This window comes from Diplotaxodon limnothrissa, linkage group LG13 (assembly GCF_057381915.1).
Source record: "Diplotaxodon limnothrissa isolate DT_005_m linkage group LG13, D_limnothrissa_male_GT1.1, whole genome shotgun sequence".
Lineage (NCBI taxonomy): Eukaryota > Metazoa > Chordata > Actinopteri > Cichliformes > Cichlidae > Diplotaxodon > Diplotaxodon limnothrissa.
In genome coordinates, this window is record NC_140608.1 from 14,041,559 (window position 1) to 14,055,623 (window position 14,065).

General features: G+C 42.1%; 1 protein-coding gene across 2 annotated transcripts in view; it reads right to left on the reverse strand.

The window, feature by feature from the left end:
* Window positions 1–11,875, reverse strand: part of slit1a (slit homolog 1a (Drosophila)) — an 80,906-nt gene extending 69,031 nt beyond the window's left edge. For both annotated transcript variants that reach the window (XM_085369282.1, XM_085369281.1), the window contains exons 1-2: window positions 11,489–11,875; window positions 631–702 (exon numbers count right to left, since the gene is read on the reverse strand). In XM_085369282.1, the coding sequence (XP_085225408.1) occupies window positions 631–702; window positions 11,489–11,697 (281 nt within the window). In that variant the 5' untranslated portion in view covers window positions 11,698–11,875. The remainder of the gene's footprint in view (window positions 1–630; window positions 703–11,488) is intronic.
* Between the last annotated feature and the right edge of the window lie 2,190 nt (window positions 11,876–14,065).

Sequence of the window (14,065 nt, forward strand, 5' to 3'; positions counted from 1 at the left end):
GATTGAAAACAGTCAGACTTTGCAGGGTAATAGGAATTATGCTGAGATCATGTTACATTTAAAACATGTTCGGGTCTACAGCGCTTCCCCTTTAGCAGCGTTTTTAACACCTATAGCAGTGCTCACCAGTTTGTGTGCACATACACACAGAGAAACTTTTATAACTACTTTATTACCCGAAGTCACAAGTGCTGTTTAATTTCACAGGAGAGGGAATTGATGACTTCACCTGAATGTGTTAGCTGTGTTGAGAGCCCATTTAGAACTGGCGCTTGTGTGCACATTACATGCTGATGTGAGGGAACAGAGGGCAAGTGAGCATGTGTGTGTCTAAGGGACGGTAAAGTGCAACTACAACAGGCAGAATACAGTGAGAGAGAAGGCCATTACATCAGTGGTTGCAGTCACTCAGGAGCTTAATGTACTTTGGAGTAGGACTCTTGATGAATGCATTGCCACTTCAGTGGGTTTATGCTAATATCAGCAGAAAGTCAGTATAGCTGCAAACTGCTAGGGTAGATACAATTCAGATATGCATGGCTAGATAAACTCAGCCACCAACATGCTCCACAGATACTCCTACTGTACAAACAATTCATTACTGCCCATAAACAGAAGGTGAGTACTTACAAAACTCTGAGGTACTTCAGTCCAGCAAAGTCACTCTTAGTGATTCGTGTGAGGTTATTCCCATTCAGCTCCCTGCAAAGAGAAGGATGCAAACAAAAATTAATAATTACATTTTACCTCTGAAACTATTCAATAACAGCTTAATGAGCGCATAGCAGCATAGAGGCTGTCACACTTGAGGGATTAAAACAACTGCACACTTCTGACAAAAGTGACACACACACACACACACACACACACACACACACACACACACACAGTGCACTTAGTTTTTTGCTAAAACATAATCCTGGTATAATAAATGTTGAGAACTTCTTTAAAAGCTAGTGTTTTTTTGTTGGAAATCAAGGAGGCTCAAGGTGCTAAAAGGAAGTTCAAGCTAAGTTCCAACTCTACTGGGAGATATTAAGACGTCCTTTAAAGCCACATTTGAGCTGCCTGTTTGTCTTTCTGTTCCAGCCTCCTCCAACCAAACACCGCCCCCCACCCCTTCCCTCTCTGTCTGCCATGTCCTTCTACAATCGGTGGGGATTAGCAGGAGCCAGCACAGGGGATTTGGGTAGGGCCACAAGGCCAGAAAGCTAAGTGCTTTGGGTATAATGGGAGCAGTTCCCTGCTGGGAGCTGGCCATTGCTGCAAATAAACAGGAAATCAAGTAATTGAAGAAGTGATTTGAATTTTAGGTTTGTTTTCAAGTCCTAACCAGATGAACTTGACTCCGACACCCAAGGTTGTTTGGTGGATTTGTTGACCTCTGGTTTGTGTAAATGTAAGATTTACTTTAAACCTCAATAGTAGATTGTATTCTCCTAACAGAGGGAAAAACAAAGCAGGCAAAGCAAATCATATAAGCCTCGAAGGCACTGAGAGTAATCAAAACACACACTTTGTGTGTTCTATTAACTTTCTGAGCATTATGTGTCCACCCTACACTGACCCCCAGGCACTCCTTCGCAAAGTAAAACCAAAAAACTAGTTCCAAATCTACACCGAAACCACTGCTCTCCCTTCCTCAGCAACTCTCTCGCTCTCTCGTCTAATGACCACTCGAGGGACCGTAGTGCTATGCGGTACGAACGAGAACGGTCATTATAGACAGATGGTGGATGTGTGTGCGTGTATACACAGGTGCATCGACAAGCGAAGCGACAGGACCACAGGAAAATAAATAATGGACTGGGCTTCGTTAGCCTGGGCTCTGATACACACACATGTGGAGCTCATTACAGGTGCTTACGAGGATACGCGCATACACCCACACACATGCCTTTTTGGATTTCCAGTGTCTTATCTTCAGGGTGGTCATCGCTGATGAAACCCTGACAACATTAAAAAAGAAAGACTAAGAGACAAAGATTTGGGGGTTATTAAAGAGAGGGGTGACAGAACAAATATATGGAAAACAAATGCTTTTTCCGTTTAGCAATGATGTTTTGTTTTGTTATATAAACAGAAGCCTGTCAAATATCTGCATGTAAGCTGTTATACAACACCATTTCAAAATCTTTTTATATTGTTTGATATTGGGTGGCTGCACTAAATTAACTCTTTCTGGAAACATCTTCAAATGCTGCAGTATCCCGCAGGAAGAGCCATCTTAAAGGACACACCTGTTCAGCAAAGCAGTGACATTTAGGCAATGCTCAAATGCCACCACCAGGCTATAGTGTTTAGTCAGGATAAATCCATGGATTCATACTGTTTATGACATAGGCTGACCTTTATGACTGACATTTTGAAAACATCAAGCAATTTTTTACAAAGTCCTTGAAATTGCTCCAATGACAGTCAGGTCTTTTAAAGTTGTCCCGACATTAATCTTTCCACCTTAGCTCATCTTCTTCAAGGACAGATGACTTATTGATGCCGTATTGACACAATCCTTGACAGTTCAGTGCCACACTGAGCTGTAAGATTGCATATTTCTTACATTGTCCTAAGCATGAATTTCAAAAATATATGTACTGGGCAGTGTGTGTGGCTGATTTTTGGATGTCCGGTTGATGTAAAGAATTCTGGCATTCCCATCCATTTCTGTTTAAGGAGGGAGTAGCTATGGTATGTAAAAGAAAGAAAAACACATAAAGAACAGCGGTATACAAACGGTCACATTGTTCAGATCTACAAAAAGATTGCAGAATACGCCCTGCACACGTGATTAAGCCATGCCTCTGGATTCAGCATTGCTTGTCTCTGTGTTTATTCCACATCTAAATAATGGCACAGTATGCCAAAGTCAGATTTAGTGCCAGTTCAAGCAAAAGTCTGCTGTTTATTAGCTACAGTATCAGTCATTGCTGTTTCCTTTGTTTTCCAATCAAAGAGAGCTAAGCAATGGCTTTTGGCACTGCAGCAAAGGCATATTAACTCCCTCCATATACAGATGTTTTCTGATACTGACTTTGTGCGGGATTTCACATTACAGTACCGCAGTATTACTTTAGAGGCTGAAAATTATTAGGTATCAGACTGAGCTCCTATAGTAAAAAGATTTCCACTTCCCAGTCTCAGTCAAATCCATTCCACCCTCTGGAAATTCTGTAAGAATTCCCAATGCTGACACACTTCCTGAGGAGAAACCGGATTTATGACATCACAATCTAATCCGTCTTCATCTTCTGTCCCAAGCAGATTGATGCCTGAGAGTATTTCCTGGTGCACCTTCCCTGGGGTGGACATGTGGCAGCTATGCTCCATTGCCCTGTATCTCTATAAATTCAAAGAAGCTTGAAACACTGCTACAATGCTGAAAAACTCATTACGTTTATATCTGCCAGCTGCTGGGGTCCCTCTTCTGAGCCTTTTTCTGACCTGTTTCAAATTGAGCCACATTATGTGAAATGATACTCCAAGTCAGAGAATAAGCAAGCACAGTGGCTCACTGAAGTTTTCACACAGATTGATCCACATGTGCTCTTTTTCTTACACACATATACAACTACAATTTCAATATATGAGACCAAAGAATGCATTGAACCACTCCCACTGACGTGTATATGAACAGCACCACTGGGACAGGCAATTGTGTTCAGATCAGAGCCAAATCACAACTAAATGGTCACAGGAGAAACTACTGTTGGCTGCAGAGATTTTCAGCAGCAGAATCGATTTGTGCCAGAAACTTTTCAAATCAAAAACAAACATAGAACCACTGGCTAGCAAATGAGTCATTATGATGAGACAGTTACTTAAAACAAAGCAGGATAAGGCAAACAACTCAATTTAGAGTTCCCACATCTCACAGGTTTTGTTAATCATTCCATTCAGAAACCATATTACTGCTACTAGAGTTGTTAAAAAAAAAATACTCAGATACAAATCACTACTGAAAAGGATAAGACGATCATTTGCAGCAGTGTTAATACCAGCAGCGCCTTGTTTGCCTCCTCCAGCTGACACACAACTTCACACAGTACTGCAGAATGGCAGGCACACAGCCCCTCCTGCCAATAACACCTGTTCACATGACTTTGACACTTTGACAAATTTCAAGAGGTCAGAGGTCATGCCAACAACATTCTCGTGTTTTTAAAAGTTATTATAAATGTTAATCTAGCCAGTACCCATGTTAATGCTACCTGTTAAACTATTAGCAATTATCTGATTAGCCACATTAGCCATCTGTCGTCATTAAGCTAGCAGCTAGCAACTATGTGGAGGCTAGCTTACAAATGAGTTCTGCCCATCTGTATTGTTAATAGACTGTTCATTTAGCTAGATAACACAATTATTTATGTCACCAGAAAAACCAGCACTACCTCACAGAGCCTAAAAATAGTCTCTCTTTTTTTCACCACCTAAGAGAATCTTAATTTTTTTTTTATCAGGCAGCTTAGAAATATTGTTGTCATTGATGTTATTGTTTTTATTGTTTCAAATTTTTTATTTTTTTTTTAAAAAGCCCCTTAGTTTTTATGACAAAAAAATAAGACGCTTTGTCTTATTTTTTTTTTTTTCTCCAATCCTTTTAAAAATAGTATCTAATATTTTCCTGTGAGTCGGTATTGAGTTTGACAATCCCAACTGCCACACTTCGGCTCATTTTGTTTTAGTTTTCATCAATTTCAGTGTTAGTTTTAGTCATATTGTGGGGATTTTTTTTAAATTCAGAAAAAAATATTGTAATATTAACACAGACATCCAGCAGACATCCAAGTAAAAAAAAAAATTAAATCAAGCCTTGACAAGCATGTTGTGAGGAAAAATTTGACCAAATTGAAGGTTTTTCATTCACATTTTTTTATTTGAATTAAAACTTTATTTATTTTTTATTATTTTAATTACGTTTTTTTCAAACTACATAATTTTATTTGTTTTTCCTTTTTTCACACCTACTATTAGTTGTTAATACGGTTCAGTTCACTATAATAATCTCAGTCCCATTCCTGGTTTTACTGAGGAGAGTCTGAGGAAGCTGGTTCATTTTAACAGTTGTATATTTACAGGCACAAATTTTACTAACAGGCTGCAAAAAATTATGCAGCAGGCTAGCAAAAGTATTTCCGCAAATGTAAACTGCAGTCATTCTGTATCGCTGCTGTAAGCGCCACAGGACCATTTGTCCTGGACAGCTTTAGCCTGGCAGGGAGGACAGAAGCCAGCTGATTGAGGATTGGTGGCATAGCACTGTCCAAACTCCTCTTGTGGAAACAATCTGATGAACACAAGCTTGACGTCCCACAGCCTAAAATGTGAATGCTCATTAACCACAATCACACACTGATGATGCTCTTTGACCAGACCGCTGAGCACACATCCTAATGAATGAACAGGTTGAGAAGCTGTGAAGAAGCAAAGCATTCCTCCTCCCGCAGACTTGGCAGCATATGGGCTTGACAGCCGTAAAACACGCAGGTGGAGACAGCAGGGGAAGAAAGACAGTCACTGTGAGACAGAAAAAGGAGAAAACTACTCTGACGGCGTTGTTAGCTGTCGAAAACCGACGGTGTGAAGCAGTGTGGCAGAGGGTTGCCGTTAGCCATGGGAGCTGTGAAGAGCTGACGGGCTGTCTGGGAAATGTCAGTGGAGAAATGAGGCCTAAATGGCTGGAAGACTACAAGAAGAAAGTGACCTACATACTAGATGGTCAAACGGGGTACGTAACCAGTTGACTGAGCACACAACAGTCTCATACTGAAAGACTGTGAGAATGAGAAGGAAAGGAAGAAAGACCACCATGACCAAAATAATACACTCTTAAACCCAACTGGAACACTTCTGTCCACAGTAAGAGGTCAGATTTCTGCTCAACTCAAAACATTCCCTCTATTGAAATGTGGCTTTCAGACAAGCAGTTAAGGCCTTTAACTGTACATTTTTGGTGTGTGTGTGTGTGTGTGTGTGTGTGTGTGTGTGTGTGTGTGTGTGTGTGTGTGTGTGTGTGTGTGTGTGTGTGAGTAATCGTGTAAGTCTGCCTGTGTGTGCAGTCAGCGCGTAAAGACCGTCTGAGTGTGTTTTCCTGGCTCCTGGGCTCCTCAAGGGCTATTTACAGTTTTCATTCTGCTCAGTCAGGCCCCAGGAGCAAGATTACTGATAGGAAAGTTAAACATCAAGCGTATCTCACACATGCATTGCCGTCATACACACACAGAAACACACACACAGCTCCTTCTCATAGCCTTGACCACAGTACGGTCTCCTGCATCCTGTCTTGCTACAGGTAAAAGTCAAGGACCCAAACCCAAACATTTGACTTTTGCTTCTCTTTTCTGGGCCTTCAGACAACAACAATACTCCTGGCAAGAAGATACTATGATGTTTTTTTTTTGTTTTTTTGGGGGGGGTGGGCGTTCAGAGCAGTTGCTGCTCTACGCAAAAATTTTACAGATGGAGAGAAAGACTGGGAGATGGAATTAAGGAGCCTGGGAAAAGACCAGGTCTGATCAAGCTTCTGATCAAACATAGATAACTTACGGCACTTTCTCATGCTGAATTGAATCAATTAAACATCTGTTCCAATGTGTGTTACGGCCACAGGCTGGAAAAGGAACACACACGGGGCTGTAGTAGAAGCAGAGACTGAAGGGTCTTTCATGGTTTGTACTGTAACCGTAGTTTGTTCAGTGACAGATTCTGAGGTTCTATTGTGGCTTTGCATGCCGTATGAAGGCTTTTAAGCTACACGAATGTGTACTTTGACTAGAAACTATGGATGAAACAGCTGCACAGCCACATCTATTATGTTTCATTTGTTCCAAACAGAAGACTGACAAGATGTTTGGCTCACAGATGTGCACTGACTGGTAATTTGATGGACGCAGCATATGTGTTTAAATCTGATGGCCTCGAAGAATAAAGACTTGCCATACGTATGACTCTCACCCCCGCAGAGCACACTGATATCAGCATTCCTCCAGCTCTTTGCAGAGGTTAGCCTATCAACAAACGGATAACCCCCACTGCAAAAACAGGGCCATTTTAAATATTTTCAAAAGAAAATCTATCATCATTTTGATCGTTTACTCGTTTCAGACAGTTACCAAAAGCTGACGGCTTGCAGCTGTGCAAATGTGAGGATTTTTCTTCAGTTCTCTGATATTTGATAGACAATAAAATGGAATAATAAATAAAATGAGAAAGAAACAGCGGTGAGTTGAAGCTCTAAATAACTTAGTGTCATATTTAATCTTAAAATATGAGTTCTAAAGGTGTGGATTCATTTTTTTATTTATTTTTAATAGATGCATTATTTATTGAGAATTATAAAATGAACAACTTGATAAATATCCGAGCTCTAATGTTGCGGTCCTGTGCCATATTGATCTAATTAGCGTGCAGACCAGTGCAGATGTCAAGCTCATGTGGAACACTGTCCATAATTTGCTCACAAGACTTCTCTCAAACAGAAGTGTCTCGAGCAGCGTGAAATGTGGATTATGAAGGCATATCCACAATATCAGCAGAGTGTTCACTGATGCGTGTTTTACACACGAACAGACATCACCCGCCCCTCCACTTTCCTGCTTCTTACTGGCTAGTCAGTAGGGTTAAAAGGGAAGATGGTCTTCTGAGAGATGAAAGGTGATCTAGGTGGATTTTCCAAATTTGATTTTCAAGGTCTTCTGAGAAACCAGCCGTTGTAGACAGCCATGCAGAGCAATCAGTAATGTACACTGTATATGTTAGGCTCGTGAAAAAGTGCATGCCTTGGTTTTGGTGTGTTTTCCTGATAGACACGTGCACTCAAGTTATATCGATAGGGTCATTTCCGAGCTCTCGCGGGCTCAATTAAACACTTCCACAGAGTAGCTGTACTCATTAGAAGAGTGGGCCGGTGGGCCTGCGGTGTGTATAGTAACACAGCTGGTGGCTTTGAGGCTTGCGAGTCAGTCATCGTACTCACACTTTCTACACATGTATGCAAAATGTAAAAAGGTGACTTATTGTTTATTAGAACAAAAACTGAAAGAGCACAGTGGAACTATAGCTTGCAAAACCTCATTTACATTACAGCTCACAAAATCCTCGCTCAAAAGGCAGCTATGAAGAGAGCAAGACAGAGAGAGAGAGAGAGAGAGGACATCCACCTCAGTGTTCAGTACGAGAGGAAAGACCACAGCTGTGTTACACAGGCAGTAAATTGAAATGACAGAGTCCCAGGCCTGTAATTTCACAATGCTCTGCTGTGCATAAACATTCTCTGAATGATCTTCATTCCAGGCATTATCACTCCTCATGGGATTACCAGCTATGAGGATGGATATATTAGACTGTAAAAAAGACCTGAATGAAATTCATTCTGCCTCAGGGCTAGACCTATTCTGCCCTGTATAGTAAATAACATAATCTAGTTTATTCATTCATTAGCTTTGTGGTTGAATTACATCTCTCTTAACTGCTCTGGTGTAGTAATCCTTTCATTAGTGATTACCACTTTAGTTACTGTGCCAGCCTTGGCTTCTTATCGTGCTTTCAATCCAACCCCCCAGCTCCACCCTTCACCCCCATTTCTTTGTCTTTTTCCATCTTGCGCTCTCCACTTTAGTCACACAGCCAGTGTTGGCAGGTAGTAGGCAGGCTGTGTTCAGTCTTGTCAGGGTAAATTATGGATCAGGTGGCCAGTGAGCTGTCAGTTGTACCAGCTATGTGGTGATGCCAGAAACACTACAGGCATTCCCTGGCACAGGCACACACGCCTACCACCTCCAACCCCAAAATGCATAGATGTGGTTATCAAAGCGACCGGGCTGCTCATCTTTAACCACTACTAATCCTCATGTGTTTTCATCTGGCTATCGCTTATTCTCTGCTTGTGTGCAACATACACACATGGAAGCACATGCTGTGGTTTATGCACAAACTAAAGCGAACATCAGATTTATCCAGGCTTGCACAACAGACACACAAACACACGCATATGGTGTGCAGCCTCCAACTCCTCTACTCTGGAGGGGCTCCAACATGCCCCCGCATCTCAGTACAAGGTATCTTCTGGCACAGAAAATACATAATCAGTGCACAGACGTTTTGCAGTTACACACACACACACACACACACACTCGCAAAAACACACACAACTCCTCCCCTTTTCCAAATCAACTCATTCACAGATGGGACACGCACTCGAACTAAAGAGCGGGGCTGTTAAGAAGACAAAACAAGGAGAGAGAAGAGTTTAATTTCATACCTGTCAAACAAAAAGCTTAACTAAGATCCTTTACTGTGCGCGAGCCAATTTAATCAGCATTACAGATGGAGATTTTCTCTCAGTGTTGCCTGATAAAAGGCCAAGAGAGAAGGGGAGGAGAGGCAAAGAAATAGACAGCGAGAGAGGATGGATGCAGAGAGAAAGCAGAGGGGGGAGGGAGCGGCCAGCGGCCCATACACGCCAGGGTGTAATTTTAACACGTGGAGCTCACAGTCTCATTACAGGCTTCGGTCTGAGGAGCGCAGGGGTCAGACCTGATCCAAACCCACAGTGACAAGTGCAAATGGGATTCTGCTGTCTGTCTCAACAGCCTACATACACACGCACAAACACTTTCTCCCAAAAGCAACCCCCTCCTCCTCTAACACATACACACAAACACACACTAAAGTATTGTATACATGAGAGCAAGTACACCCATTCACACAAATGCAGCACAAAACCAGCCTTACAAGGTAAAGTGCAGATTTTTGTATGACGTTAGCCTTTTCAGTTAGCCTCCTAACACTAATACTGCGTTCCCTTGTATTAAAGTTCAGCAGTTATATATACTGGAGCATCACACAATTAAAATCTTTATGATTCAAATTGATGAAAAGAAAGTGTCCGTTAGCATCGTTTGGTACAGACGAGGGCAACAAACCTCTGGGACAGTTACATAAACTTGACAAAGTCATTACTCATTCTTGACCCCAGCAGTGGCTGCACAAGTTCATTCAGATAAACACACATTTTCCCAATACATACACATAAATCTCGCTATGCACATGGGACCATCATGTGGGGCTGGTGCTGATTTGTGCAATCACCTTGATGAATCACCCTTTACAACAACCCTCAGAGGATTGTCTCTATTGTTAAGCAGAACCGCTCAACATGACCTAGACACACAGCTTATACATGCACACACGTAACCAGGGGGGGAGGCAACAACGCAGGAATAAGTTACACATGACCTTCAAGTACGTTGTGTTTAAAATGCAACGTCTTGAGTGAGATGCTACGGCGATAAAATGTGTTGCTGTACATGACCTATGAATGAACAAACAACTTTTAACACAAAAATACTCTTGAGCAGAGGGGCAGGGGCTCGTTCCAGTGTGAATGGCCGTTCATGTAAAAGGAAACCACAAAATAACCATGTTTCCTCTCCGCTTCACTGTTAAACCAGCATATGTACAAATGCAACCTGGTAACATGCAGAGCGTGAAGCAGGGGGGGAAAAAAAGGTGTTCTTAGAAATTAAATATGAAAACCATAAAATATGCAGCCGGCTCCCACTATGCCAACGCTGCCTCTGACACAGGCTTTCTCTCCTCTGTTCCCACAGCATGTTTTATTCAGCACTGATATTCTAAAAGCTGAAATAGAACAATCTATTTCCCCTTGCACTCCTCACTTCTGATTTGCCGATGAATATTTCAGAAGAATGTCAGAAAAGACAGAGAAACTCCACTCTGCGAGCCAGCATCCGCCTCATCTCTCCCGCCGTCTCCCATCCTCCCACCGTTTGACACGACAGCTACGTGATACTAGTGCAAGACTCGCCTAAGTAGCTGATTTGCTTAATTTTCTCCATGATTTAACAATTTGCGGAGTGCGCGTTGAGGAGCTGGAGAAGGGGAGACGGGAGAACGGGGAGAGGCAGAAAAAGTCAAAACTGCAATAGAGGTAAGAAAAGAGGCAAAGCGACACAGTGTTCCGCAGACTGGATGTCAAACCTTGTTCTTAAAGTTCAAGTCAGACTTTACTTTTTAAACTCTACATTTATATGAAAAAAGTGAAGAGAAAAGGGGATTTAAATGTATTTTAGCTTCAAACTTGAGGGAAAAAATGAAGCTACATGCTGCAAGTGTAAACAAATAAGTAAATTATGGACACATGTGAAAGGCACACATCTGCCTCTGGTCTTGCCAGTCCCTCATGCCTATTTATACCTGACTGGAATGCCAGTTAGTGACTGACTGCCTGAGTGACACACAGTCTCTCTCTGACATACACACACACACACACACATGCACACACATACACGCAGCTTTACAGGCAGGGCTATTGTTCTGTTTCAGTCTAAGCAAAGTCGTGTGCACTACTACAATGTATCAAGGAAATAGAGGGGAACCAGTAAGAAACGAAGATATTAAAGCTTCTTTTATAAAAACACACACTCATGCGCCCACACAGAGAAGTAACTAAAGCAGAGATCGTACTCACAGTCTTTCAGTGTTGCGGGGGATATTCCTTGGCATGGTTTTGAGACCCAGTCCATGGCAGTCTACTGTGGTTCCGCTGCAGGTACACAGGGCTGGGCAGCCACTGGCATTGCCCACTATCAGGGCAGAGAGCATTGCCACCCACATCCAGAGTGGCTGCCTGGCCAACCTGCCCATGCCTGCCTCAAACCAGCTTTCTCTAATGGCCATATTCACCAGAACGACAACCTGCTCTTCTTTAACAAGCCCTTACTTCTCTGTGTGTCCACCTTCCCCTCTCTACGTCTGCTTCCAAGAGTCTTGTTACACCTTACAAGTCCACTAGAATAAATTCATATATTTGATGAATATGAACAAAAAAAAAATTTACACGTGAGAAATGCTAATATTTTCCTCTCTGCTGTAAAGCCATACAAATCCTTTTTTCTTCTTGTAGAATTCTTTTGATGCTGGTTTGATATCCACCACAGTTTGCAGATGTAAAAGAGAAAAAAGAAAAGAAAAGAAAAGAAAAATAAGCAGTTGTTTCTTATGTTCTCCTTGCAAACTCTTCTCCTCTCTCTTGTCTTTGTGGAGTTGGTGTGCTCTGGTCTGCACACGTCTGCGTCTCTGTCCTCCGCTCACTCAGTCCCGCTCTGCTCTGCTCGCCTGAAGAGAGAGGGAATAGGCAAAGAGAGGAAAGAAAAAAATGCCAGTCTCTCTCTCTTACACACACACACACACACACACACACACACACACACACACACACACTAGTCATCCATCACAAGGATCTACAAATAGCAGAGCCCCCGACTCCACCCCTACCCCTCCTCTCCTCACCCACTCCTCTCCCTCCCCATGCAACACCCCCTCCAGAACCCTGCCTGAACTCACTCTCATTCCTGAGATCCCCTTTTCATTCCCTTGACTCTATTCACAATACAAATCTACACCAAGTATCTTTCTTTTTCATTTCTCACTCACTCCACTCCTTCTTTTCTCTCAGGTTTGCCTCCAGGCGAACCCCTAGAGAGAGAGAGAGACCTAACCTGCATGACACTGCATAACCCCTGCCTGAAGGGAGAGGCTGTGGGGAGACAGTGGTCTGTGTGTGTGCGTGCATGCGTGCGTGCGTGTGTGTATCCAGTAGGGAAGAGAGGAATCAACACCTCGGTCCGGGGAGGCAAAAAGCCAGAATAAATAATCAGTTAGTGTGGGTCTTAACATGTACATCAAGCGTGGCCACACAGACAGAAGCAGCAGCAGCAGCAGCAGGGAACTGGAATAAAAGAAACAAAACACATATATTCAGTCTGCCTCCACAGATCATGAATCTGCAGGGGAGGCAGACCACCGCCATAAAAAGTAAATCAAACACTATACTTTAAGCACAGCATAGCCACGGGAACAGAGAATATAATCTAATATATGCAAATGCAAAGGCAAACCACTAGAATCCCAATCTTACCTGCTCTGTTTTTTAAATTTGTCAGAGCAACTGGCACACAATCTGTCTCCCAATGCCAGGATCATACACTGGACTCAAAGCTAAAAAAATATATATGTATTTAAAATAGAAAAAAATACGTTAAAAAAACCCGATATGTGGCATACAGTGTGTGTGAGAAAGTGTTTGCCCCCTTCCCGATGTCCTAGTTTTTTGCATGTTTATTGCACGTAGATGTTTCAGATCATCAAAAACATTTTAAGGTTGCGCCACGGCATTTCAATCGGATTCAGGTCAGGACTTTGACTTGGCCAATCCAAAGTCTTCATTTTGTTTTTCTTAACCCATTCAGAGGTGGACTTGGTGATGTGTTTTGGATCATTGCCCTGCTGCAAAACCCAAATGCGCTTCTGCTTAAGGTCAGAAACAGATGGCTGAACATTCTCCTTCAGGTTGTTTTGGTAGAAAGCAGAAATCATGGTTCCATTTACTACAGCAAGTCTTCCAGGTCCTGAGGTAGCAAAACAGCCCCAGATCATCACACTTTTTTGGAAAATGTGAGACAAGCCTTTTTTTGGTCACCAGTGGTTTTCTCCTTGAACTCTCCTATGGATGCCATTTTTGCCCAGTCTCTTTCTTATTGTTGAATCATGAACTCTGACCTTAACTGAGACATGTGAACCCTGCCGTTCTTTAATGCTGTTCTGGGTTCTTTTCCAACCTCCTGGATGAGTCATCCATGTACTCTTGGAGTAATTTGGTAGGCTGGTCACTCCTAGGAAGTTTTACCCCTGTTCCAAATTTTCTCCATTTGTGTATAATGGTTCTCACTGTGGTTCACTGCAGCCCCAAAGTCTTAAGAATGGTGGTGTATTATTTAAGTGATTCCTTGATTCAGCACATCTGCCAATAATCAGGCCTGAGTGTGTTTAGTGACACTAAACACTAAAATCATCAATGAAATCACATTTAATTCCCGATTTAACTATATATGTAATTACTTTTTCACACAGGACCAAGTAGGTTTGGATAACCTTTCTCCCCTAATCAATAAAATCATTTAAAAGCTACATTTTGCATTTCCTCAGGTTATCTTTATCTAATATTAAAATTTGTTTGATGATCTGAAACATGTAAGTCTGACAAATA